General features: G+C 36.6%; 1 protein-coding gene and 1 long non-coding RNA gene across 2 annotated transcripts in view; one reads left to right on the top strand and one right to left on the bottom strand.

The window, feature by feature from the left end:
* AGBL3 (AGBL carboxypeptidase 3) overlaps window positions 1-26,487 on the bottom strand; it is a 70,499-nt gene that overhangs the window by 13,027 nt on the left and 30,985 nt on the right. Inside the window, exons 10-15 of the mRNA XM_047095331.1 lie at window positions 25,755-25,855; window positions 25,422-25,534; window positions 24,845-24,911; window positions 19,475-19,561; window positions 16,339-16,396; window positions 14,773-14,844 (exon numbers count right to left, since the gene is read on the bottom strand). Of these exons, the coding sequence (XP_046951287.1) occupies window positions 14,773-14,844; window positions 16,339-16,396; window positions 19,475-19,561; window positions 24,845-24,911; window positions 25,422-25,534; window positions 25,755-25,855 (498 nt within the window). The remainder of the gene's footprint in view (window positions 1-14,772; window positions 14,845-16,338; window positions 16,397-19,474; window positions 19,562-24,844; window positions 24,912-25,421; window positions 25,535-25,754; window positions 25,856-26,487) is intronic.
* Window positions 1-26,487, top strand: part of LOC124523556 (uncharacterized) — a 73,956-nt gene that overhangs the window by 31,715 nt on the left and 15,754 nt on the right. The window contains exon 2 of the long non-coding RNA XR_006965029.1: window positions 19,846-19,976. This is a non-coding gene — a long non-coding RNA (uncharacterized LOC124523556). The remainder of the gene's footprint in view (window positions 1-19,845; window positions 19,977-26,487) is intronic.

The following is a 26,487-nucleotide window of genomic DNA, read 5'->3' as shown; positions in this document are numbered from 1 at the left end:
GTGCTGCTACAAACATTGGGGTGCATGTGCCCCTTTGAATCAGAACTTTTGTATCCTTGTATACCTGGTAGTGCAATTGCTGGGTCGTAGGGTAGTTCTATTTTTAATTTTTTGAGGAACCTCCATACTGTTTTCCAGAGTGGCTGCACCAGTTTGCATTCCAACCAGCAGGGAAAAAGTGTTCCCCTTTCTCTGCATCCTCACCAACATCTGTTGATTCCTGAGTTACTAATTTTAGCCATTCTGATAGGTGTGAGGTGGTATCTCATTGTGGTTTTGATTTGTATTTCCCTGATGATGAGTGATGTTGAGCATCTTTTCATGTGTCTGTTAGCCATCTGGATGTCTTCTTTGGAAAAGTGTTCATGTCTTTTGCCCATTTCTTCACTGGATTATTAATTTTTGGGGTGTTGAATTTGATATTTATTTTGGGGGGGGGGCAGAAACTAGGGGAGGGGCAGAGAGGTGGAGAGAGAGAATCCCAAACAGGCTCCGTGCTCTCAGTGCAGAGTCTGACTTGGGGCTTGATTCCATGAACCATGAGATCATGACCTGAGCCAAAATCAAGACTTGAATGTCTAACTGAGTGAGCCACCCAGGCACCTGCAGGGAAAATGTTTTTAAAGCACAGGGGTAATCTGAACTTAAACTGAAGGTGGATTTCAAATAAATTAGTTTTCATGGCTGTTTCATTTGGCTGCCCCTTCTGGTGACACCTTTGAGTTTTGAGTCAGTCTTCTTTCCCCCCAAATGTCATTCCCCACCCCCCCCCCAACACTGAGTTTTTGTCACAATCTACACACAATACCAAATAGCTCAGGTGTAGTGAATCCTTTTCTACAGTCCTTGGTACTTCTATAAAGATCATCAAACAGTTTGAGAGAAAACAGAATGTAAATTATTTTACTATAGTGCTTTCCTATATTCTCACATTCAAACTACTTCCAAATTAGAGGACATTCTTCTCCCACATGTCAAAAATGTGGTTTATTGGCAGACCAACGTTTTGATATTTGACAACCATGATAGACATCTTGTAGGCACAGGTACAAGGAGGCTATCTTCTTGCATTCTATAAAGTTAAAAAGTCTCGTTAAGTGTTTCTGCAAGTTTTGAGGAAATTAAAAAGTGACCCAAAACTTTCATTATGAAAGACTCAATATCACAGGATAGAAAATCACACTATTTTTTAGTATAAGGTGTGCAAGATATTTTAGAAGGTAAGATCTTTTCATTTTCTTTGGTAAAAGTTTATAGATGGAATGAAAGTTGCCAAATTTTACCTTTTAACTGCCAAGCATGCAGATACATGAGCAAAGTATAGTTTATATTTTGACAACATATTAACAATACAAATATTTATGTTTTCTGTGCTCCTGTTCTTTTTCCTCTCCTCCTGGTATTCCAATTATGTGTACTTTACATCTTTTAAAATTGTCCCACTGGCCTCTGATATTCTTTGTTTTCCCCTTCCGTGTTCCTCTTAGCATTTCAGTTTGGGGAGTTGGTCTTACCTATCTTCAAGCTCACGGATTCTTTCCTTGACCACTTCCAGTCCACTACTGATGAGGCCATCAAAGGCATTTTTCATTTTTGTTAGTGTTTTTGGTTTTTAGCATTTCATTTAGATTCTTTCTTAAATGCTTCCAGATCTTTGCTTATATTGCCCATCTGTTCTTACATATTGGTTACTTTTCCCATTAGAGCTCTTAACATTAATCATAGTTGTCTTTTTAAAAATTGTATTTAAGTCCAGTATAATTAACCTACAGTGTTTTATATTAGTATCATGTGTACAGTAGTAATTCAACAATTCTATACATTACTCAGTGCTCCTCATAAGTGTAATCCTAATCCCCTTTACTTATATCGCCCATCCCCCCCTCCATTCTATAACCATCAGTTCTTTATATTTAAGAATCTGTTTTTTTTCTTTTCTTTGTTCATTTGTTTCTTAGGTTGAACATACTAGTGAAATCATATAGTATTTGTCTTTCTCTGACTTATTTCACTTATACTCTCCATCTCCATCCATGTTGTTGCAAATGGCAAGATTTGCCACACACACACACACACACACACACACACACCCCATATCTTCTTTATTCATTCATCTATTGATGGATGTTTGGGTTGCTTCCATATCTTGCCAATTAAAAATAACGCTTCAATAAACATAGGGGTGCTGCATAGATCTTTTTGAATTAGTGTTTTCATATTCTTTGGGTAAATACCCAGTAGTGGAATTACTGGAGCATATGGTAATTCTGGTTTTCATTTTTGAATCTCCATACTGTTTTCCACAGTGGCTGCACTGGTTTGCATTCCCACCAGCAGTGCACAAGGGTTCCCCTTTCTCCACATCCTTGCCAATACCTGTTGTTTCTCATATTGTTGATTTTAGACATTCTGACATATGACGGGATAGCTCACTGTGGTTTTGACTTGCATTTCCCTGATGATGAGTGATATTGAGCATCTTTTCATGTGTCTGTTGGCCATCTATATGTCTTTGTTGGAGAAATTTCTGTTCATGTCTTCTACCCATTTTTTAATTGAATATTTGTTTTGTGGGTTGAGTTGTATCAGTTCTTTATATATTTTGGATACTAACTTCTTATTGGATATGCCACTTGCAAATACCTTCTCCCATTCAGAGGGTTATCTTTTAGTTTTGTGGATTGTTTCCTTTGTTGTGCAAAAGCTTTTTATTTTGATGTCTTAACAGTTTATTTTTGCTTTTGTTTCCCTTGCCTCGGGAGACATATCTAGAAAAATGTTGCCATGGCCAATGTCTTTCTTGGTGTAGACTTTCATAATGTAGACTTTTTATGGTTTCAGTTCTCACATTTAAGTCTATGTTTTCTTAGTGTAGACTTTTTATGGTTTCGGTTCTCACATGTTTTCTTAGTGTAGACTTTTTATGCTCTCTTAGTTTAGAATTTTTATGGTTTCAGTTTCACATTTAAGTCCTTATTCCATTTAGAGTTTATTTTTCTGTATGGTGTAAGAAAGCGGTACGGTTTCATTCTTTTGCATGCAGCTATCCAGTTTTCCCAGAACCATTGGTTGAAGAGACTGCCTTTTTCTCATTGCATATTCTTACCTCCTTTGTTGAAGATTAATTGCCCAAATATTTGAGGGTTTATTTCAGGGTTCTCTATTCTGTTCTACTGATTTATGTGTTTATTCTTGTGCCAGTCATACTGTTTTATTACTATAGCTTTGTAGTATATCTTGAAATCCGGAATTGTGATACCTTTACTTTTGTTCTTCTTTTTCAAGATTGCTTTGGCTTTTCAGGGTCTTTTGTGGTTCCACACAAATTTTGGTGTTACTTGTTCTAGTTCTATAAAAAAATGCTGTTAGCATTTTGATAGGGATTGTATTAAGTCTGTGGATTGCTTTGGGTAGTATAGACATTTTAACCATATTTGTTCTCCCAGTCCATGATTATGGAGTATCTTTCCATTTGTGTCATCTTCAGTTTTTTCCATCAGTGTTTTATAGTTTTCAGAGTACAGGTCTTTCACCTCAATTATGTTTATTCCTAGATATGTTATTATTTTTGGTGAAATTGTAAATGGGATTGTTTTAATTTCTGTTGCTTCATTATTAGTGTGTAGAAAGGCAACAAATTTCTGTGTATTGATTTTGTATCCTGTGGCCTTATTGAATTCATTAATCAGTTTTAGTAGTTCTTTTGTGGAGTCTTGAGGGTTTTCTATGTATAGTAATATGTCATCTGCAAATGATGAAAGCTTACTTCTTCCTTATAAATTTGGATACTTTTATTTCTTTTTGTTGTCTGACTGTTGTGGCTAGGACTGCCAGTACTATGTTGAATAAAAGTGGTGAAATGGATGTCCTTGTCTTGTTCCTGACCTTAGGGGAAAAGCTCTCAGTTTTTAAACTTTGAGTATGATGTTAGCTGTGGGTTTTTAAATATATGACCTTTATTATGTTGAGGTATGTTCCCTCTAAACCTACTTTGTTGAGGTCTTTTATCATGAATGGATGTTGTGCTTTGTCAAATGATATTTCTGCATCTATTGAAATGATCATATAGTTTTTATCCTTTCTCTTATTTATGTATCACATTGATTAATCTGTGAAAACTGAACTACCCTTGCATTCCAGGAATAAATCTCACTTAACTGTGGTGAATGATTTTTTAAATGTATTGTTGGATTTGGCTTGCCAGTATTTTATCGAGGATTTCTGCATGTGTGTTTATTAGACATATTGGCCTGTAATTCTCTTTTGTAGCGTATTTACTTGGTTTTGGTATCAGTTTAACACTGGCTGCATAGAACGCATTTGGAAGCTTTCCTTCCTTTCTATATACATATATATTTTTGGAATAGTTTGAGATGAGTCAGTACTAACTCTTCTTTAAATGTTTGGTAGAATTTACCTGTGAAACCATCTGGTCCTGGAATTTGTTGGGAGTCTTTTGATTACTGATTCAATTTCACTGCTTATAATCAATCTGTTCAAATTTTCTATTTCTTCCCGATTCAGTTTTGGGAAGTTATAGGTTTCTAGGAATTGATGTATCTCTTCTAGGTTGTTCAATTGGTGGGCATATAATTTTTCATTAGATTGTCTTATAATGCTTTGTATTTTCTGAAGTATAAGTTGTTATTTCTCCTCTTTCATTTCTGATTTTGTTTGAGTCCTCTCTCTCTCTTTTGATGAGAATACTGGCTAAAGTATTCTCAATTTTGTTGATCTCAAAGAACCAGCTCCTGGTTACACTGATCTATTCTGTTATTTTAGATTCTATTTTATTTCTTCTCTAATGTTTATTATTAATCTTTCCTTCTACTGGTTTTGGGTTTGGTTTTGCTATTCTTTCTAGTTCCTTTAGATGTAAGGTCAGATTATTTTTTTTTTTAAATTTTTTTTTTTTTTCCAACGTTTATTTATTTTTGGGACAGAGAGAGACAGAGCATGAACGGGGGAGGGGCAGAGAGAGAGGGAGACACAGAATCGGAAACAGGCTCCAGGCTCCGAGCCATCAGCCCAGAGCCTGACGCGGGGCTCGAACTTACGGACCGCGAGATCGTGACCTGGCTGAAGTCGGACTCTTAACCGACTGCGCCACCCAGGCGCCCCAGGTCAGATTATTTATGTGAGATTTTTCTTGCTTCTTGAGGTAGGCCTATATTGCTATAAACTTCTTAGAACAGCTTTTGCTGAATCCCAAAGATTTTGGAAAATTGTGTTTTCATATTTATTTGTCTCCATTTTTTTTTTTATTTTATTTTAGAGAGGGAGAGTGAGTGAGCAGGCTGGGAGAGGGGCAGAGGCAGAGAGAGAGAATCCCAAGCAGGCTTCCTGCTCAGCATGAAGTCTGATGCAGGGCTCGATCCCACAACCTGATCTGAAATCAAGAACTGGACGTTTAACTGACCAGGCCATCCAGATGCCCCTGTATCCATATATTTTTTTGATTTCCTTTTTGATTTCTTGGCTGACCCATTCATTGTTTAGTAGCATGTTATTTAAGTTCCATGTATTTGTGTTCTTTCCAGATTTTTTTTCTTGAGGGTGCTTTCTAGTTTCATAGTATTGTGGTTGGAAAAAATGCATGGTATGACTTTAATCTTTTTAATTTGTTGAGATTTGTTTTGTGGCCCAATATGTGATCTATTTTGGAGAATGTTCCACGTACACTCAAAAGAACATGTATTCTGTTGTTTTAGAATGGGATGTTCTGAATATATCTGTTAGATCCATCTGGGCCAATGTGTCATTCAAAGCCACTGTGTTTTTGTTGATTTTCTGTTTGGATGATCTACCACTGATATAAATTGGGTGTTCAGGTCCCCTACTATTATTGTATTACTATTGATTACTTTGTTACCAGCAGCTTTATGTATTTAGCTGCTGAATACCCATAGTTGTTATATCTTCTTGCTGGATTTTCTCTTTGATGATTACATAGTATCCTTCTTTGACTCATTACAATCTTTGTTTTAAAGTCTATTTTCTTCTGATATATGTATTGCTATCTCAGCTTTTTTCACTTAAATTTACATGATAAATGTTTTCTCATTCCTTCACCTTTCAACGTGCATGTGTCTTTAGGTCTGAAACAAGTCTCTTGTAGGCAGCATACAGATGGGTCTTGCTTTTTCATCCATTCTTTTACCCTTGGAGCATTTACATTCAAAGTAATAATTGATGCTATTTTGTTACTTGTTTTATGGTTGATTCTGTAGTTCTTCTTTGTTCCTTTCTTCTCTTGTTCTCTTCCCTGATGGTTTGCTAGCTTTCTTTAGTAATATACCTGGATTCTGTTTTCTTTCTTTCTTTCTTTCTTTCTTTCTTTCTTTCTTTCTTTCTTTCTTTCTTTTTGCATATCTCTTACTGATTTTTTATTTGTGGTTACCATTAGTTTTGTATGTAAATCTTATGTATATAACAGCCTATATTAAATTGATGGTTGCTTAATTTTGAACCCATTCTTTACTCCTCTCCCCCCATTTTAGACATATGGTATTATATTTTACATTTATTTAGTGAAGTCCTTGACTGACTTTTATAGTTATACTTAATTTTATTGCTTTTGTATTTCCTACTTTTCTCATGCCTGCTTTATGGTCTTTCCTTCCCCTCAAAGACTCCCTTTTAATATCTCTTCAAGGATGGTTTTGTGGTCATGTATTCGTTTAACTTTTATTTGTCTGGGAAACTCTTTATCTCTCCATTATGGATGATAGCCTTGCTGGGTAAAGTATAACTGACTGCTAGAATATTATTTTTATCTTTCAGCACTTGAATATATTATGCTGCTCTCTTCTGGCCTTCAAAGTGCTGAAAAATCAGTTGATAACCTTATGGGGCTTCCTTTGTATGTAACTGTTTTCTTTTCTCTTGTTGCTTTTAAAATTCTCTTGTTATCACTACTTTTTGCCATTTTAATTATTATGTGTCTTGGTGTGGACCTCCTTGGGTTGATTTTGTTGGGGTCTTTTGTGCCTCCTGTACTTGGATTTCTGTTTCCTTCCCCAGATTCAGGAACTTTTCAGCTATTTCTTCAAATACATTTTCTGCTCCCATTTCTCTCTCTTCTCCTTTTGGGATTCCCTATTAATGCAAATGTTACCATCCTTGATGGTGTCATTGAGTTCTTTTAGTCTAATTTCAATTTCTATTATGTTTCTCTCTCTTGTTCAGCTTGATTGCTTTCCATTATTCTGTTCTGCAGGTCTCTGATCCATTCTTCTGCTTCCTCTAGTCTATTTATTCCAACTAGTGTATTTTTAATTTCAGCTGAGTTCTTCATCTCTGGTTGGTTTTCCATCTCTTTGTTGAGGGTATCACTGAGGTCCCTCCATGTTTTTCACAAGCCCAGTGAGTATCTTTGTGACCATTACTTTAAGTTCTCTATCAGGCATTTACTTACCTCCATTTGCTGTGATTTTGCCCTGTGCTTTCATTTGGAACATATTTCTCTGAGCCTATTTCTACGTGTTAGGAGTCAGCTGCATCTCCTGCTCTTAAAATTAGTGGCCTATGAAGAAGGGGCTCTGTAGTGCCCTACAGTGCAGTGTCCCTCGTTCACCAGAACCTGGTGCTTGAGGGATATCTATTTGTGCACCCTACTGTTGTGGTTGAGCCACTTCTGCCTCCAGTCTAGTCATCTGCTTTGGCTCTCTTTGCCTGTTGTGGGTAGAGTCTCTTCCCCGTGTTTCTGGTGTGCCAGTCAAGGCTGCCTTGGGCTTGAGTTGGAGTCAGACAAGGCAACTGCCAGAGATACTGTAGTACCAAACTGCTGGGCATTTTCTCTGTGTTGTCCTCTGAGAAGCTTTGGCTGGTGGATGGGCCCTTGTTGTCAGACTGCATGTCTGCCCCCAGCACACTGCTAGGGCTGCAGTTGGACTGGTGTATGTGCTTATTTTCCAGTCTCCCCTGGGTAGGGGTCACTTTGGAGTGGTGCTGGTCTCTGTCATGACTGCATGTATCCTTTCAGGCCGGTAGCACTGCTTTAGGTGGGTTCCTGTCAATACTGTATTGGAGGAGAACGCAGGGGCAGTTCATGTGGTGTTAGCAAGGGTTGTGCAGGTCTGCTGTGGGAGACAATCTAGAGCTAATGTCTGGTTAGAGGGCTGTGTTTGGAGGAGGATGTGGGGGTGGGGCACACCATTAGTAAGTTATGTAGTGAGTGTTGGCACTATACTGTTTCCCACAGGTGTCCATGTGTCTAGGCTGGGAGGTGGGGAAAGGAAATGGCACCCACCAACTCTTTTATTCTAGGAGAAGTCCCCCAAAGATCTCTGCCCCTCTAGCACATGCTCTGAGATGAGTAAACAAATCTCCCTCCTGTATACCCCATGCGTTTTTCAAACTGGTACTTTTATGCTGTATCTCAGTGAGGCTCTTGTGCTGTCTCTTTCAGGGTGTGGACTGAGTTTCCTATTGCCCTCCTTGCTCTGCCAGAGTTGAGTCAACTGATTTTTAAAGTTCCAGGTATTAAGCTCTGCTGATTATAAGAACTTGCAAAATTATGCCCCTCTTGTTTTTTTGCAGCTTCTCCAGGCCTGGGGTGCTTGGTGTGAGGGTCTGGTACTCTCTCCTTTCCACATTCGTGGCATTCCTCCCTACAGCAAACAGTCCCACCCATCTATTTAGCTCCTGACCTTGTCTCTGCCTTTCCTATCCTCTTTGATATGTCCTCTTCTCTACACTTAGCTATGGAGCATCTGTTCTGCACATCTTTGGGTTGTTTTCTGGGTTATTTACACTGATGTGGGTGTTACCTAGTTATATCCATGAGATGAGGTGATCAGAGGGTCCTCCTACTCCACTATCTTCCCTGGAAGTCTACATTGTTTACTTTTCATATGTTAAAACAATCTTGCATTTCTGGGATAAATTCTATTTGGTCATTGTGCATAATCCTTTTAATATGTTGTGGGATTCAATTTGCTAGTATTTTGTCTTAATTCTTAATAGATTCAGATCTTGGTAAAGAAAAATGATTATATATTTGGCCCCTGGAATCCTAACAATTGCCTTCTTGAGAAACTTTGTCTCATACACCCCTGTCCTCAAACAACTGCTACGTAATCCTGTAACACAGCAAGTAGCACTTATCCCATTATATTTCTGCTGTCTCTTTACCTGTTTGTCACTTTCTGCTTCTTGAGAACAGACTATATTTCCCATTGTATCCTAGTATCTAGTACAATCTTTGACTAGTATAACTTGACACTTCTGGGAAGCAGACAGCCATCAGATCCTTAAAAAAACATGAACAAAGATGGAAAGGAGATTTTTTTAACAAAGACTGATTATAAGAGAGTGTCTGAGACATAGAGGAATACTGTTAGGAAGGTTAAAACATCAAGTGAGTTAAGATATGAATAAATATTTGGCACAAGAATAGACATTCAGATCAATAGAACAGAATAGAGAACCCAGAAATGGACCCACAAACGTATGGCCAACTCATCTTTGACAAAGCAGGAAAGAACATCCAATGGAATAAAGATAGTCTCTTCAGCAAGTGGTGCTGCGACAGCGACATGCAGAAGAATGAACCTGGACCACTTTCTTACACCATATACAAAAATAAATTCAAAATGGATGAAAGACCTAAATGTAAGACAGGAAGCCAACAAAATCCTCGAGGAGAAAGCAGGCAAAAACCTCTTTGATCTTGGCTGCAGCAACTTCTTACTCAACACATCTCCGGAGGCAAGGGAAACAAAAGTAAAAATGAACTACTGGGACCTCATCAAAATAAAAAGCTTCTGTACAGCGAAGGAAACAATCAGCAAAACTAAAATGGGAGAAGATATTTGCAAAGGACATATCAGATAAATGGAACATCTATAAGGAACTTATCAAACTCAACACCCAAAAAAATACTCCAGTGAAGAAATGGGCAAAAGACATGAATAGACACTTCTCCAAGGAAGCCATCCAGATGGCCAACCAACCCATGAAAAAATGCTCAACATCACTCATCATCAGGGAAATACAAATCAAAACCACAATGAGATACCACCTCACCCCTGTCAGAACGGCTAACTTTAACAACTCGGGCAACAACAGATGTTGGCGAGGATGCGGAGAAAGAGGATCTCTTTTGCATTGTTGGTGGGAATGCAAGCTGGTGCAGCCACTCTGGAAAACAGTATTGAGGTTCCTCAAAAAACTAAAAATAGAACTACCCTATGACCCAGTAATTGCTCTACTAGGCATTTATCCACGGGATAAGGTATGCTGTTTTGAAGGGACATGTGCACCCCCATGTTTATAGCAGCACTATCAACAATAGCCAAAGTATGGAAAGAGCCCAAATGTCCATCAATGGATGAATGGATAAAGAAGATGTGGTATATATATACAATGGAGTATTACTCGGCAATCAAAAAGAATGAAATCTTGTCATTTGCAACTACGTGGATGGAACTGGAGGGTATTATGCTAAGTGAAATTAGAGAAAGACAAAAATCATATGCCTTCACTCATATGAGGACTTTAAGAGACAAAACAGATGAACATAAAGGAAGAGAAACAAAAATATAAAAACAAGGAGGGGGACAAAACAGAAGAGACTCAAAAATATGGAGAATAAACTGAGGGTTGCTGGAGAGGTTGTGGGAGGGGGGATGGTCTAAATGGGTAAGGGGCACTAAGGAATCTACTCCTGAAATCTTTGTTTCACTATATGCTAATTTGGATGTAAATTTTAAAAAATAAAAAATAAAATAAAAAAATATTAAAAAAAAAGATATGAATAAATATTGACAACAAGATGTAAATTTTAATCCGGGTGCCTGGGTGGCTCAATCAATTTAGCCTCTGACTCCTGATTTCGGTTCAGGTCATGATCTCACGGTTCATGGGTTTGAGCTCTGCTTTGGGCTCTGTGCTGACAGCATGGAGCCTGCTTTGGATTCTCTTTCTCTGCCTCTCCCCTGCTCACTTTCTCTCTCTCTCAAAATAAGTAAACTTCAAAAAACTTATAAAAAAGATGTAAATTTTACTTAGCTATATTCAGAATGAAAATCTATCACAATTTTTAAATCTGATCTTCTGGGATTATTTTAATGATAATCATCCTGAGTGATGACAAAGAGCAGAATCCCTCAGCTCTTAAGTTGCTTCTGTCTTTTCTATCAAATAGAGTTTTCTTTTCTCTAGAAAGAGGAGACTAAATATTGGTAAGAGATGACAGAAGTCAAAAGGCTTCGAATGGGTTATTTCCAGTCCCGGACATATTACATCTCAAGTAAGGAAAAAATTTACACATAAGATCACAAAACCACTGACAACAATTTTTTTTTTTTTTTTAAGAATTCAAGGAAGGTACTCTCTGTTCTTGCTAAATGTCTAACTTGTCACTTAAGACCGCATCATAATTTAAGTATCAATTTCTTCAAAAAAACATGCCCTGAGATTTCTAGGCTGGATCTGATCCTTTTCTCTGAACAATCTGAGCATAAACTGTATATGAGTCTTACTAAAATTTGATACTTTCTCCTTAAGTGATGAGTAGCTAATGTAGTTGAAGAGAGGGAGAATTAAGTTTCAAGCACAGGAGATGGCATGAGGAAAGGCAAAAAGGTAAGACTGATTTTGAGGTTACAAGATTATCTTTGCTGAAGTCTAAAGTAAAAGGCAGAGAATGGCAAGGGGTAAAACTGGAGCGGTAGTCAGGAGCCAGTTCATTGCAGTTCTTGTACATCATGTTATAGAATCTGGTTTCTGCGCGGTAGCTAGTGGTTGTCAGAAAATCTTTTTCTTGGGGCGTCTGGGTGGCTCAGTCGGTTGAGCGTCTGACTTCGGCTCAGGTCATGACCTCACAGTTTGTGAGTTCGAGCCCCGCATCAGGCTCTGTGCTAACTGCTTGCTTAGAGCCTGGAGCCTGCTTCAGATTCTGTGTCTCCTTCTCTCTCTGCCCCTCCCCTGCTCACGCTTTGTCTCACTCTGTTTCTCAAAAATAAATCAATGTAAAAAAATAAAAAAAAATCTTTTCCTTTTGAACTAACAATATTATCAAAAGAAAGAAAGCTAGTCAGGATGAGTAAGGGTTGGATGGGCTAGGTCCTAACTATTTGGCCTTTTGCCATCTCTCATTTATAGTCTCCTAAGTGGTGAGTCACAATGTATGGTGTGCTAATTGCCAACATCAGAATTATCTGAAGTGCCTTATAAAAATGTAGATTCAGGGGCTGACAACAAAGACCAGCTCAGAATCAGAAGCTGGGGTTTCCATAAGCTCCCCAGGTAATTCTCATGTACATTAAAATTTTAAAGCCAAACATTCTATAAGACAACTGGCCCATGATCTTCAAAAATGCCAGGGCTATGAATGAGAAAGAAAAGCTGAGGGGCTGTTCCAAATTGAAAGAGAATAAAGGTATGTGACCTTTAAATGCAATTTGTGATCCTGAATCAGGGAGAATTTTTGCTCTAAAGGATGTTACTGCTACATTTGGCAAAATTTAACTGTAGTATATAAAATAGTATTGCATCAAAATTGAATTTCTTGATTTTAATGTAAGACACCATTCTTGTTCTTGGAAAATATGTATTGAAATTGTTTAGGAATAAACATGTCTACAAAAAATGGGTTGGGGAAATATAGGTAGACATAGTTCTTCATACTATTCTTGAAATTATTTTGAAATTAAAAGTTAAAAAAAAATGGGCGCCTTGATGGTGTAGGCAGTTAAGTGTCTGACTTTGGCTCAGGTCATGATCTCACAGTTTGTGAGTTCAAGCCCTGCATCGGGCTCTGCACTGACAGTGTGGAGCCTGCTTGGGATTCTCTCTCCCTCTCTCGCTGCCTCTCCCCGACTTGTGCTCTCTCTCTCTCAAAATAAATAGATACACTTTAAAAAAATTAAAAAGAGAAAGCCTAGGGGCACCTGGGTGGCTCATTCGGTTGGGCATCCACCGACTCACAGTCTGTGAGTTCGAGCCCTGCGTCGGGCTCTGTGTTGACAGCTCAGAGCCTGGAGCCTGCTTCGGATTCTGTGTCTCCCTCTCTCTCTGCTCCTCCCCTGCTCATGCTCTCTCTCTGTCTCAAAAAAAAAAAAAGAAAAAAAAATTTTAAAAAATTAAAAAAAAAAGAAAGCCAAAAAAAAAATTTAAGTCTTAGGACTGTGCCAACTTCAACCACTATTAGGAAACTGGTATTACTGAAAGGCTTTACATACTAGTTTTACATCATCTGATTGGTGTTTTTGATAGATCACTTTTATGGTAGTAAGAAAGACGGAATTAGGATGACAATATTGGTGGCAAGAAAGCCAATTAGAAATCTCCTTGTAAACAGGTGATGAGTGAAAAGAATGATGACATAATAGGAGATACAGAGATTATGAGGTAAAATCAGTTGGATTCAGTGGCTGGATCTGAGGGATGGAAATGAAAGGAAAAAAAAGACTGTCATGTTTCTAGGTTAAAACGGGTGGTTCTGTATCTAATACTGTGACCAAGGTTACAGAGAATACAGGAGGAACAGCATTTAGTGTGGAATTAGATGAATTTGAATTTGGATATGTGGGACATCTCTGTGGAGATGTTTACGAGAGAGTTAAATACAAGAGTTTAAAGCTCTGACAAGAGGTCAAATGTATATAGAGATATGTCCATCTGTATACGCACACAAATATATATATATATATAGCAAGTACAATGACATGACACACTTAAGATCGAGAGTTCATGAAAGGCTAAATCTAAGATGATTTAACTTAACAGGAATAAATTTAAGACCCAATAAATAAATAAATTTGGTTCAATAAACATTGAATCAAAATGCCAATTGAAGAAGTAGAAAATGGAGGAGACAACACTGAGCAGCAGCAAACTTTATACGTTTGAGTGTATATAAATGCAATTTATCAATGTTTTAGGATAGTTTCCAAAAGAACAGATGCAACCTTAGACTGCATTAATGGGAATCTAGGGTGTAGAAAGAAGCAAATGAAAGTGATGATTTGTTGTATACTCATTAACTGGCGTCTACAGTGCTGTGTTCAGTTTCAGTCAAGCTTGAACAGTGACAGAGTGACAGGAAAGAAAAACATCATGTGGTAAAGGACTTGAATCATGCTGTATTATGGATGGCTGAAAGAAATGGAAGGAAAGTTTCAAGGAAATAAATGATTGCTTAAAAAAATACTTAACATCTACTATGGGGAAGAGACATTGCATTTTTCAAGGAGAATCAGGGAAAATCAGAAATATTTACCTTTAAGGTTACTTCACTCTTCGTTTTGTGTAATTAAAGAGGTGGATGAAATTTATAGGGACACATGTTTTTAGCTTAACAGAAAAAGGATGTTCTCAATGCTATAGCTCTCAAGCAACAGAATGAACTGTACAATTGGGTAAACTACTTGTCACCAAGTGTCCTCACTCAAAGGTTGGATGAGGCTGGATACTGTAATGAATAGGTAAGACTAGAGGACTCTCAAGGTTTCTCTCTTTAGGATTCAATGTGATGGGAATGAAGAGATTAGATAATGAGATGAATATTCTTTTTGTTTTTTGAACAGATAAAATTACAAGGAATCAAATTGACATGTAATGAATTTCTACTGGCTTCCCTTACAAATTTCTTGGGCTTGAGAGAAAAATAAAAATTTGAGGTCTTAATTTCTGGGAAGGCGAATTGCTTCTTGGCTATCCATTTTGAAGACAAGCTAGTTACTTACATGTAGATTTTGATCAGACACACATGGTTAAAAAGCTCACATGTAGATTCATTACTGCCTCTATTCCTATTTTACTCACCTAAACCTTGATTAGGGAATGGTCTTCTGAAATAATCAAATATACTGTCATCTGATACATCAGGGTTTGTAGCTAGAAAAGATGATAAAAGATCATTTGTAGCATGAAAATAATTTGAGTCTTTTACACTTCATATTTTTTATCTTTTTCTAAACAAAAAGGCTAGAAGATAATGTAAATAGCTTAGCTCAATTAGCACAGTTCTCAAATATTATGAATTTTTGTTACATTTTTGCTTTTTATTGTTAAAGTATAAAAAAATGTCCATACTCTTTAGGTCAGCGATTCCTTTCTAGGAATCTAGTATAAATAAATAAGAATATACACAAATATGGAGTTTTAAGGTCTTTGTTATTGTTTGTAATAGAAAAAAATGTAAGCAAAAATGTTTAACAAATACAATGGAATACTTTGCCACCACTTAGTAACATGTAAAGGAGTTTATAATATACTTCAATTTTAAATGAAAATGTAGATTGCAAAACAACATGAACACTCTGTGATTAATAGTATGTGCACAGATGTAGAAAAAGATCTAAAGTAAGTATTCTAAAGTGTGCTTTTCAGTTCTAATTTTTGGTATTAAATTTTCAACAGAGGAATACATTATATATAAAAAGTGATTTGCTTGGGGAGCGTCTGGGTGGTGCAGTTGGTTGGACATCCGACTTCAGCTCAGGTCATGATCTCATTGTTCGTGAGTTCGAGCCCCGCGTTTGGCTCTGTGCTGACAGCTCAGAGCCTGGCGCCTCCTTCAGATTCTGTGTCTCCCCTCTGTGTGCCCCTCTCCCCCATTCACACTCTGTCTCTCTCTCTTTCTCTCTCTCTCAAAAACAAAGATTAGAAAAAAATTTAAAAAAAAGTGATTTGCTTGGATGATCACTATGAGAAAGAGTAGTTAATTTAAAGTTCAAATCAATTAACCACATTAGTTAGAATTTTCCCCTTTCCTTGGTGTGGTTCTTATTTCCATTTCTATTTCTAGTTAGCTTGCTAGATCATAAACTAAATGGATATATATACACATGTATGTATGTGTGTGTGTATGTGTATATATATATATATATATACACATATATACATATATATATATTTTTTTTTTAATTAGGTCATCTCAAATAGAGTCAAATTCATATCCAACTTAGCAGATTCTAGCAAAAGCAAATGGTCCATAATTTTATTTCCCTCCTGGGATCATCCTCTATTAAATTATGAAATGAGAGGAACAAGATGGTTTTTAAAACAAAATCCCTATATTCTGTTTGGGGAAAAATCTCTCATATCAGAGAGATCCCTCAAGTACATGGCCCACTCACTCCAACCTTCTGTTCTTTGCGTTTTCTTGGAGCCCTGTCTAGACTACTGGCATTACACCTGTAACACTGCACTTTGTTTATTTACTTGTTTTTCTCCCCCTATTAAAGATGAGCTCCTGGGGGTAAGAAATGGTAATAGTATACTACTTAATGTCCCTAGCACCAAGCACAGTGGTAACCTCAAAGCTGTGGCACGAAAGTGTTGAATAAATGCATTAATTGGCTAGAGAGAGTACAAGCAGAACATTACCTTTCACATCAGAATTTGATTGTTTGTGTCTTTGCACTAAATGTCCTTTATCACAAACCTAATGGAACACAGAACCAGAAGGAAAACAATATGTTATAAACATGAAAAGGAAGTATATTTCCTGTATCATCTTTGGTATAGTAGTTTTCAACATTTCTCATTTTATCCTCATAGGTTTAGAATGGGCAAAAATACCTCTTAAAACAGAGCCTTCTAATACCTTTCATAACACTACTTTTCTCCTGCAACAATGAGTAGAAGAAAATATTGATATGGTTATTTTGGCACTAAAGAGAGTTAAAAATCTTTTTCACTTCATAAGAATTTATTTACAATAAGAGACAAAAAATGGATGGTTATAATCTCACTTAATGAAATAAAAATAAAGATGTAGGAAGATAATATGAAATGAGTGAAAATATATAAAATTGTATGAAAAATGTATAATTGATTACAAAACTGTGCTTATATAAAAAAGATGAAAAATATTTTGTAGAAGTCCATAGTAAGGAAGAGCATACACATATTGTTTTCTACCTTGAAAAAGGAGTTGCCAATAATGACCAGGTACACTAAATGAGACACAAAACACTACAGAATTGTAACAGCTAATCTTGAATAGTCTACAAATCACGTAACCATGAAAACACTTTAAACTTTTGTTTAAAAAGTTTCCAAACTTTTGTTTCTGCATCTGTGGTATGTGGATATTATAAAGAGCTTTCTGAATGGGCATTAGAAAGGGGAAAAAAAACCTGAGGACATCAATATTTTTTTGCCAACGTGTTATCCATATCAACTCATGATGAAAAGTGGACTATGGAGTAGTTAAAAACTAAAATCCCCCTTTTTTTGTAGATAAAATTGGCAGCAAAAAAAAAATTGATAGAATCATAAAAATGAGAGGAAAGTATAAAAATAAAAACTTGATTACTGAAGGCAGAGAGAAAGGAAATATTCTAGAAAAAATTACACAAAGTTAAAAGCAATACTATATAATCAGAATTTGGAGAGACAAGATGTGAAATTAGGCTAGAGAAATTCACTTGATTCGATGAACTCCATGTTATTTTTAGCCCTCTTCCCTTCATTGAAATGATGCTATAAGCCATTATAAACTATTCCATTCATCCTATAGAAAATCACCAGGCCAGTGTCCTTCCTTATGAACATGATCTCCCAATTCTAACCACAGTAATCTATAATTGTTTGTTTTTGCTTAAGTCTTCTGAATTATTGAGAATGTCCAGGTATGAAATATAGTTACCTAAAATACTTTAAAAATAACTTACAAATATTGTTTTCAGGATGTATGGATATCTTACAAACAATTAAGAAATAATTCAGAGCATGAATTTAAGTTGTCCTTAGGCATTAAACTCGGTTAAGATGACACTGTTCACTCTTTTTGCCAAAGACTGTTAAATTTCAAGATCAATGGCTAAGAACTCCTATTAGTTTATAAGAGCACTTATGTATGCAGCTTTTCAAATAACCAAATGATAATTGTTTTCCACCTGGAAAATCCAACATTAAATACAGATTATGATTTCATAACAATTTTGAAGCTCTAATCAACCAAGGGGAAAATACATAAATATTTTAATGTAAAGGAGTTTACTATATTTTGCCTGAAATATAGCTTGGGTAGAGGAGAAAAGCCACTATGTGGAGATGTTTATGAAGAGTAAATATGTGTCTGACAAAATCTACATACAAAACAATAAAAAAACAATCTTCCAAACAAAATCTACTTCGGTTACTGGGTTCTGCAAATGACTTAACACATTGAGATCAATTAGAGAGTTTGTTTACCAAAAACTTTTTTATAATCTTGGCCCTCTCCCAAGCATACTCACATTGCTTAGATTGCACAATTTACAAACAATATAAAAATATGCAATATTACATAACAATGTGCTTTAAAGACTAGAATTAAAAATTTATGAGGAATACACACAAATGAGTGCGTGCATCCTGATAAAATCTGAATAACTGCTGTGGACTAGATCAACATCAGTTTTGTGTCGATATAGTATCATGATACAGGCAAGATGTTAACAATGGAGAAGTCAAGGATGCAGCAGAGCTCCTACACACATTTCAAATAAAAATTCTTAAAAACTATCTGTTTTTGTCTGATTCTCCCCAAAGGCAAAATTTCTGACCTGTCTCTGGAGCTGGGGGTGGGGACAATGGCACTCTTCTCTCAGTGACACCCACTTTAGGAGTTGAGCTGTACGTGGAAAGCGGGCAGCAGTCTCAGGTCTTCTCTATTTGCCTCTAGTGTGATATCACCATTTCACAAGCTAAGGTAAGGGTGATTAGGGCCAAAATATTCTGGGTAATGCGGCACCCCAGGCAGAATCTCTGTCTCCTGAATGGAGCGTGGGTAGAAGAAGGGAGCCCCCACCTCTTGGCTGCACTCACTCCGAACTTAGCCCCAGCAACAGGTAGCTGGAGGCGGGATAAGAACTACTGATGCCCCACCCCTTTTGGGAAGACAGCCCTCTGGCTGGCATGAGTGGAGAGAGGGGGTTCTGTGTTCTTGGCTGTGCTGGTCTGGGGTGGAGATTCAGTCTCACTGAACTGGGAGGGGGAGGAAGGAATCTTGCTTCAAATGCCACAAGCTCTTACTGTTTTCTTTTTACCAAATTTTAGGAAATTTTCACAAATAGATGTTTTTCATTTGCTATCTGCCCTTAGGGCAGTGGTTGTGTTCTTTTAGTATCACCAATTTTTGTTAGGTGAATGAATTTGCAGAGCTTCTCATGCTGTTATGGTAGAAGTCAATCTCTCAGCACCATCTATTCTTACACTCTTGTATTGCCATTTAATTTTTCTTAATTTTAATTTATCTCTTCTAGTTATCCTAGATGTATCTTTGTAAGATACCTCAAATACTTCTCAGAGTAAAGTAAGTAAAAGTGAAATTTATAGCACCTATTAATAAAATCCACTTCTCATCTGTCAAGGTTCTCTTATATTTTTATAAACAGCAAATAACATAAGCAAAGTTTTAATCACTAACATTTCCCAGGGCAAAAATTTGGGGATAGAAAGTGTAACAGGAAACAACTTGCCATTCTCTTGCAACCATTTTTCAAAAACTGTTAAAAACCAGGTCAGTGAATACCTCTGGTTCTTCTCTGGTGTTTTGATTACTTGCTATAGTAGAATTTCTTTCCTTCTTTGTTTTCAAGTGTTTTTTCTTGTTTTTTAGCTAAGTAAAAGAATCATACTTGAAATCAATATTTAATCAACACACCAAAGACAGTATATATGTGGACATAAAGCTATCTTGAGACTTCCACTTCTAGGAAGATAAAGTACTTCTTCTATCCCTCCCACTAAGTACAACTGAAAATCCTGGGTATTCTACACAAAATAAGCATAAGAGGCCCTAAAAAGCAGAAAGAAGAAGGTAGTCTGGTGAGGGACTTCAGGAGCAGAGGACAGAAGAATAGTGAGTAATTCCTGTGTTTTGTTTTTACTTACATATCCCAGCTTTAGAGCCAGAGAAGCCATCAACCCAGAAGTGCCAATGAGTGAAGAAATAATGGATGAAAATTTGATGAAACTTCCCAAATGTGATGAAAGATATAATGTAAACATCCAAGAAGCTCAATGAGCTCCAAGTAAGATGAACTCAAAAACCCGCAATGAAACACATTGTAATTAATCTAAGAGAAAGAGAGAATCTTGAAAGTAGCAAGAGAAAAGCAAATTGTTACATGGAAGAATCCTCAATAAGATTATTAGCAGATTTCTCATCAGAAACTGGAGGCCAGAAGACCATAAACCAATACATTCAAAGTGCTTTTAAAAAGTGGCATTATTGTCCTTCAAAAGTTAGGAAGAAATTAAGACATTCCCAGATAAACAAAAGCTGAAAGAGTTCATGACCACTAGACACATCCTGTAAGAAATGCTCAAGAGAGTCCTACAAGGTGAAAAGACACTGGAAACTAACTTGAATCTGTAGGGAGAAATAAAGATCTGAACACAGGCAATTATAAAAGCTAGCATATCACTGTAGCAATGGTTTTAAAGAGCACTTTTTGTTTTCCAATACATATAAAGAAAAACAAAGCAGTTAATAATACAGTTTCATCCTGTTGTGATCAGATACTCTGTAAGACAGCTAGCTTTTAAAATCTTACTTATTAAGACTTACCTATTAAGACTCACTATTAACAATTATATAGCAACAAATTAGATAATATAGATAAAATGGACAAATTCCTAGAAACACAAAACCTACCAAGACTATATCACAAAGAAATAGAAAATATGAACAGACCTATAACTGATAATGAATCAGCAATAAAAAAATCTCCCAACCACAAACTGTAGACGTGATGGCTTCACAGGAGAATTCTACCAAACATTTAAAGAACTAACATCAGTACTTCTCAAACCTTTCTAAAAAACTCAAGCGTAGGGAACACTTCCTAACTCATTCTATGAGGCCAGCATTATCCTGATACCCAAAGCCAGACAGACACTACAAGAACAAAAAAATTTATAGATCAGCATCTCTTATGAACATTAATGCAAAAAATCCTCAACAAAATACTAGCAAATAAAAATCAGCAGCATATTAAAAGGATTGTACACAATGACCAAATAGGATTTATTCCTGGAATGTAAGGATGGTTCAACATAACCAATTGATCAGAACGTAAGGATGGTTCAAACGTAAGAAACTAATGAACGTAAAACACCACATCAACATAATAAAGGAAAAGACCTCACATGAACATCTCGATGCAGAAAAGGCATCTGACAAAATTCAACACCTTTTCATGATTAAAAAACCCAACAGACAAGGCATAGAAGGAAACCACCTCAACACAATAAAAAAAACTATAGCTGACATGTTTGATGGTGAAATGCTGAAAGCATTTCCTTTAAGATCAGGAACAAGTAAGGATGTCTGTTTTCATCACTTCTATTCAACACAATACTGGAAATTATAGCCAGAGCAACTAAGCACAAAAATGAAATAGAAGGTATCCAAATGGGAAAGAAGTAAAATGATCTCTGTAGATGATATGATCTTATATTTTAAAAACTCTAAAGAGTCCACAAAAAACCTGTTTGAACTAATAAATTAAGTCAGCAATACAGCAAGATACAAAGTTACCACACAAAAATCAACTGCATTTTTATACACAATTAGAGAACTTGAAAAGGAAATTACAAAAGCAATTCCATGTACAATAGCATCAAAAAGAATAAAATACTTAGGAATTAACCAAGAAGGTGAAAGAAAACTTCATCTTCTTGTACAAAAAAACTACAGTGACTATAAAACATTGTTGAAAGGAATTAAAGAAGACATAAGTACATGAAAGCATATCTCTTATTCATGAAATGTAAGTCCTAATATTATTAAAATATCAACATTACCCAAAGCAATCTATGGATTCAATGCAATCCCTATCAAAATCCCAATGACTTTTTTTTGCAGAAATAGAAAAATCCATCCCAATATTCAAAGGATCCCAAATAGCCAAAATAATCTGGGGGGGAGGGTGGCAGTGGGGAAGGAACAAAATTGGAGGGTTCATACTTTGATTTCAAAATTTACTACAAAGCTACAGTAATCAAAACAGTGTGGCATTGGCATAAAGATAGCCATATAGACCAAAGAAAAAGAATAGAGAGCCAATAAAGAAATCCTTGCATACAGTCAAATGATTTTTGACAGGGGTGTCAAGACCATTCAATGGGTGAAGGACAGTCTTTTTAACACATGGTGCTCAGAAAATTGTATCTCCACTTGCAAAAGAATGGGCCTTTACCTTATACCAAACACAAAAATTAACTCAAAATAGATCAAGGACCTAAATGTAAGACCCAAAAGGATAACACTCTTAGAAGAAAACAGGACAAAACTTCACAACACTGGATTTGGCAATGACTTATTGGATATGATACTAAAGGCTAAAAGCCAATAAGGGCAGTACTGAGGTCTTCAGCCCAACAGCTTTTGAAGAACAGCTTTTGAATTTTGTCAACAATCATGTAAGTGAGCTTAAAAGTGGATCTTTTCTCAGTCAGGGCTTCAGATGAGACCACCTGACCAACATCTTCATTGCAGCCTTTTGAGAGACCTCAGACAGAAGCACATAGTGAAGCCACTCCTGAGTCCCTGTCTCATGGAAATGGCATGAAAATGAGTATCTGTTGTTTTGGGCAACTGCTTGGGGAAATTTGTTGCTCAGCAATAGAAAACTAATACAACATCCATCTTACTCCATTTCAGCTGCTATAACAAAATACCACAGACTGTGTGGCTAAAAAGAACAGGAATTTACTCCTCCTAGTTCTTCAGGCTGGAAGGTAGATGTCAATGTGCCAGTATGGTCAGGTGAGCACTCTCTTTTGAGCTGCCAACTTCTCGTTTGTATCCTCATATGGTAGAAGGGGCTAGGCATCTCTCTGGAGCTCTTTAATAAGGCACTAATCCAGAGGGCTCTGCCCCATGACCTAATAACTTCCCAAAGGGCCCACCTTCCAGTACCATCATATTGGGCATTATAATTTCAACATATGAGTTTGGGGAAGATAGAATTATTCAGACATAGCACTCTGTCTCTGAGCCCTCCAAATTCAGGTCCTTCTCACATGCAAAATACATTTATTCCATCCCATTCCATTCCAAAAAGTTAAAGGTTTCCAAAATACAGTGATGGGACAGATATAGGACAGACATTCCCAAAGGGAGAAACAGAAAAGGATGGAGTGCTGGGTTGCCAGTAAGGACATAGAAAAATCTAGCAAGGCAAATTCAACAAGATCTTAAAGCTCAAGAATAATCCTCTCTGGTTCAATGGACTGCCTTCTGGACCTACTGGAGTGGCAACATCACCCGTACGGCTTGGCAGGGTGCTGCTAATGCCTGGCTCTCTGCTAGGGCACTGCCCACAATGTAGGTCATGGCTCGAGGCAGCTTGCCTTCATGGCCTCTGTTAGAGGCTGTTTATCCTGTTGAAATCCAGGTGGTAGTGGCCCTGATGATCTCTTAGTTACCTCTGAGGCCATTTTTCCCCCTTGTCTTGAAGAAGAGTACATGTTCACAAATAGATCTATGGTACTGTACTGTAAAATTCAAGCAGTCTGATAGCCTTCCTTCATTCTGTCCTGTCTCCAACCCCTTCAGTTCAAGCTGGCAGTCTTCCTAATGGGGTGGTTGATTAGTTCTGTGGTTCATACCCACACTAATCTCCTTATCATACAGTTGATCCCCCACACTCTTACTCTTCTTTTCTGAACACACGTTCCTATTGTTTTGTAACATGGGTAGGCTGAGAATTTTTTAAATCTTCACCTTCTGGTTCCTTTTTGGTTAGCAATTCCTTCTTCATTTCTCTCTCCTTGTTTTTTACTATAAGCAGTCAGGAGGAATCAAGCTGCTCTTCAACACTTTACAAAGAAACTTTTTCAGCTAAATCTCCAATTTTATCACTCACAAGTTCTACCTTCCATGAAACGCTATAGAACACAAACTCAATACAGCCAAATCCTTTACCATTTTATAGTAAGGATTAAATTTTCTCTATTGGTCAGTAACATGTTCGTTTCTGTCTGAGATCTCATGAAAATCACCCTTAATATTCAGATTCCTACCAACGTCCTATACACTATTAGTTGTGTGTGTTTAAGATGGAAACTTGCTCTACAGCTCCCCTTTTTTCTGAGTCCTTACCAGAATCATCTTGAGAAGTCCCTTCATGGCAATATCAGCATTTTCTAACATGCACTTCAAAACTCTGCCAGACTCTACCAGTTATCCAGTTCCAAAGCCACTTCCACAGTTTTAGGTATTAGTTACAATAGCACCCCACACTCGGTACTAAGAGAGTAGTGTCTTAGTTTGTCTTAGTCACTTCCTAACACCATCACATTGATGGTTAGGGTTTCAACATGTGTAGTATTTGGTGGGGACATAAGCAGTCCATAACACCACCTAAACTTCCTTCTCCTCCTCCCACTCTATATTCCTCCTTAGGCACTTATCACATATTAGGCACATCATATATTTTACTTATCATTATTTTTTATTTCCACCCAGTAGAATATAAGCTATGAAAGAGAAGGATTTTTGTCTCATTTTTTGTTCACTGCTCTATCCCCAGCACACAGTTGAAGCTCAATATATAGTTGTTAAATAAATGAATAAATGAACACTGGATTTGCAGGCATGTGATGTATGTTATGGTACCAACTCTCATTAGCAAGTGGTTAATTTGTATTAACAAGTTGTTAACAAGTGGCTTTTGAGAAGTAATCTCTCTGGATCTTTAAAGTAAGAGTGTTAAAAATCCTAAGGTTAGAAAATTCTATGATTTAAAGATATGTTACATAATCAGAAAATAACAATTACTGTTACACAATTACACAACTGCAAGCATTTTTTTTTGCCTGATTATTAGTCATAATGAGAAGAGTACCTATTTAGTATATCCATACCATAGGCAGAAATTTTCAATCATACCTGAGAAGTTAATTTGAGAAGGTAAGTCTGAGACTCATTGGATTCTGAACTGTCAGAGCCTCGGCTACTAAAAAAAAATAACTCTGATATAGTAATTATTTTAATTATTATATTTATAATTATATTTTATATTTACAAGTAACTTATTAATTATATATTATAAATATTAAAACAATAATATTTTGGTGGCATTTTAAAATTTCAACTGTTATTTTTATTAAACTGTTATCTTATTGGAACGGTAGAAATGGTTCTAATTATAAGAATGTTTACAGGGGCACCTGGGTGGCTCAGTTGGTTAAGCGTCTGGCTTCCACTCAGGTCATGATCTCATGGTTCGTGAGTTCAAGCCCTGCGTGGGGCTCTGTGCTGACAGCTCAGAGCCTGAGCCTGCTTTGGATTCTGTGTCTCCCTCTCTTTCTGCCCCTCCCCCACTCACGCTCTGTCTCTGTCTCTCTCCCTCTCTCCTCTACCTATAGTTGGGATTTTCAGTTGAGACTGATAATTTTATATCCTACAGTTATTATTAAGGGCATAGTAAAACACAAGTTATATTACATCCACTATCTTGACTTACCTAGACTCTAGATCCAATGCAATTTCTTTCAGAGAAGTATCTGAATCCTCAAGGACTTTTTCCAAATTTATATGTTTTTCCATCTCTTCCAATTCTTTCAGGCACTGATAGTACTAGGGGAAAATGATAAATTAATTATAAATTAACTTTATTTCCTAATTAAACTAATTGAATATTTATAGATACCTGGCACAGCAACTATGAGGACATCAAGTACCAAAAACCCCAAACACTGTTAGGATAGTAAAAGAAAAACACTGCTATAGGCCCTTAGTTAGATTATGTTATCTGATAAAGTGGAGTTTGAAGCATTACCAAATGGACTTTGCTTACCTTGGTTCGGTCTGGGTCACAATAGTCCAAAAGAGAATCACAAAAATGATACCCCATCGACTCCAAGTCTTTAGTGTTGAAATGAGTACCTCGTTTATTACCTAAAACATCAATAAGTTTAACCACCATTTGTCCTTAACAGGCAGGCTTACGTTCTGTGTTTTCACAGAGTATAAATAAAACCTCTGGTCAGATTCCATCTCCTGTCCTTTGGATTTGCTTCTCCAGGGCAAGTCATTTAACAGCTTATTGCTTTCCTTCATTCCCTCTCCACATCTGGATCAAAGCTGACTTAACACATAGTAGGCTATGTTGTAGGGCTGAAGAATATTTAATAAGAACATATGGAATACTTGGTTATCAGTTATAAACATGCTCATAATCACTTAGAGAAAAACTTGGGTAAATATTTTAATGTTTTCATCATCATAGATACCATTATATCAGTTTCAAGGTGCTTTAAAGACCAGAAATACATGTGTGGGTTTCTAGCACTTTCCTTTGAGTCAATAAATTTTCTAAAAACATAACCATTATCTTAATATGGAATATTCTAAGGGTAAACCAAAAGATTTCTTAAATGTAACTACAGAGCACAATTTTAAAAACATTTTTTAAAAATATTTATTTTTGAGAGAGAGACAGCACAAGAAGGGGAGGGACACAGATTCTGAAGCAGGCTCCAGGCTCTGAGCTGTCAGCACAGAGCCTGATGCAGGCAAGGTTTGAACTC

The sequence above is a fragment of the Lynx rufus genome, unplaced genomic scaffold (assembly GCF_022079265.1).
Source record: "Lynx rufus isolate CCGP_SWC_20201006 ecotype Redwood Valley unplaced genomic scaffold, mLynRuf1.p SCAF_4, whole genome shotgun sequence".
Lineage (NCBI taxonomy): Eukaryota > Metazoa > Chordata > Mammalia > Carnivora > Felidae > Lynx > Lynx rufus.
Note: the sequence above shows the minus strand (reverse complement) of the source record. Positions and strands in the feature narration are given on the sequence as shown.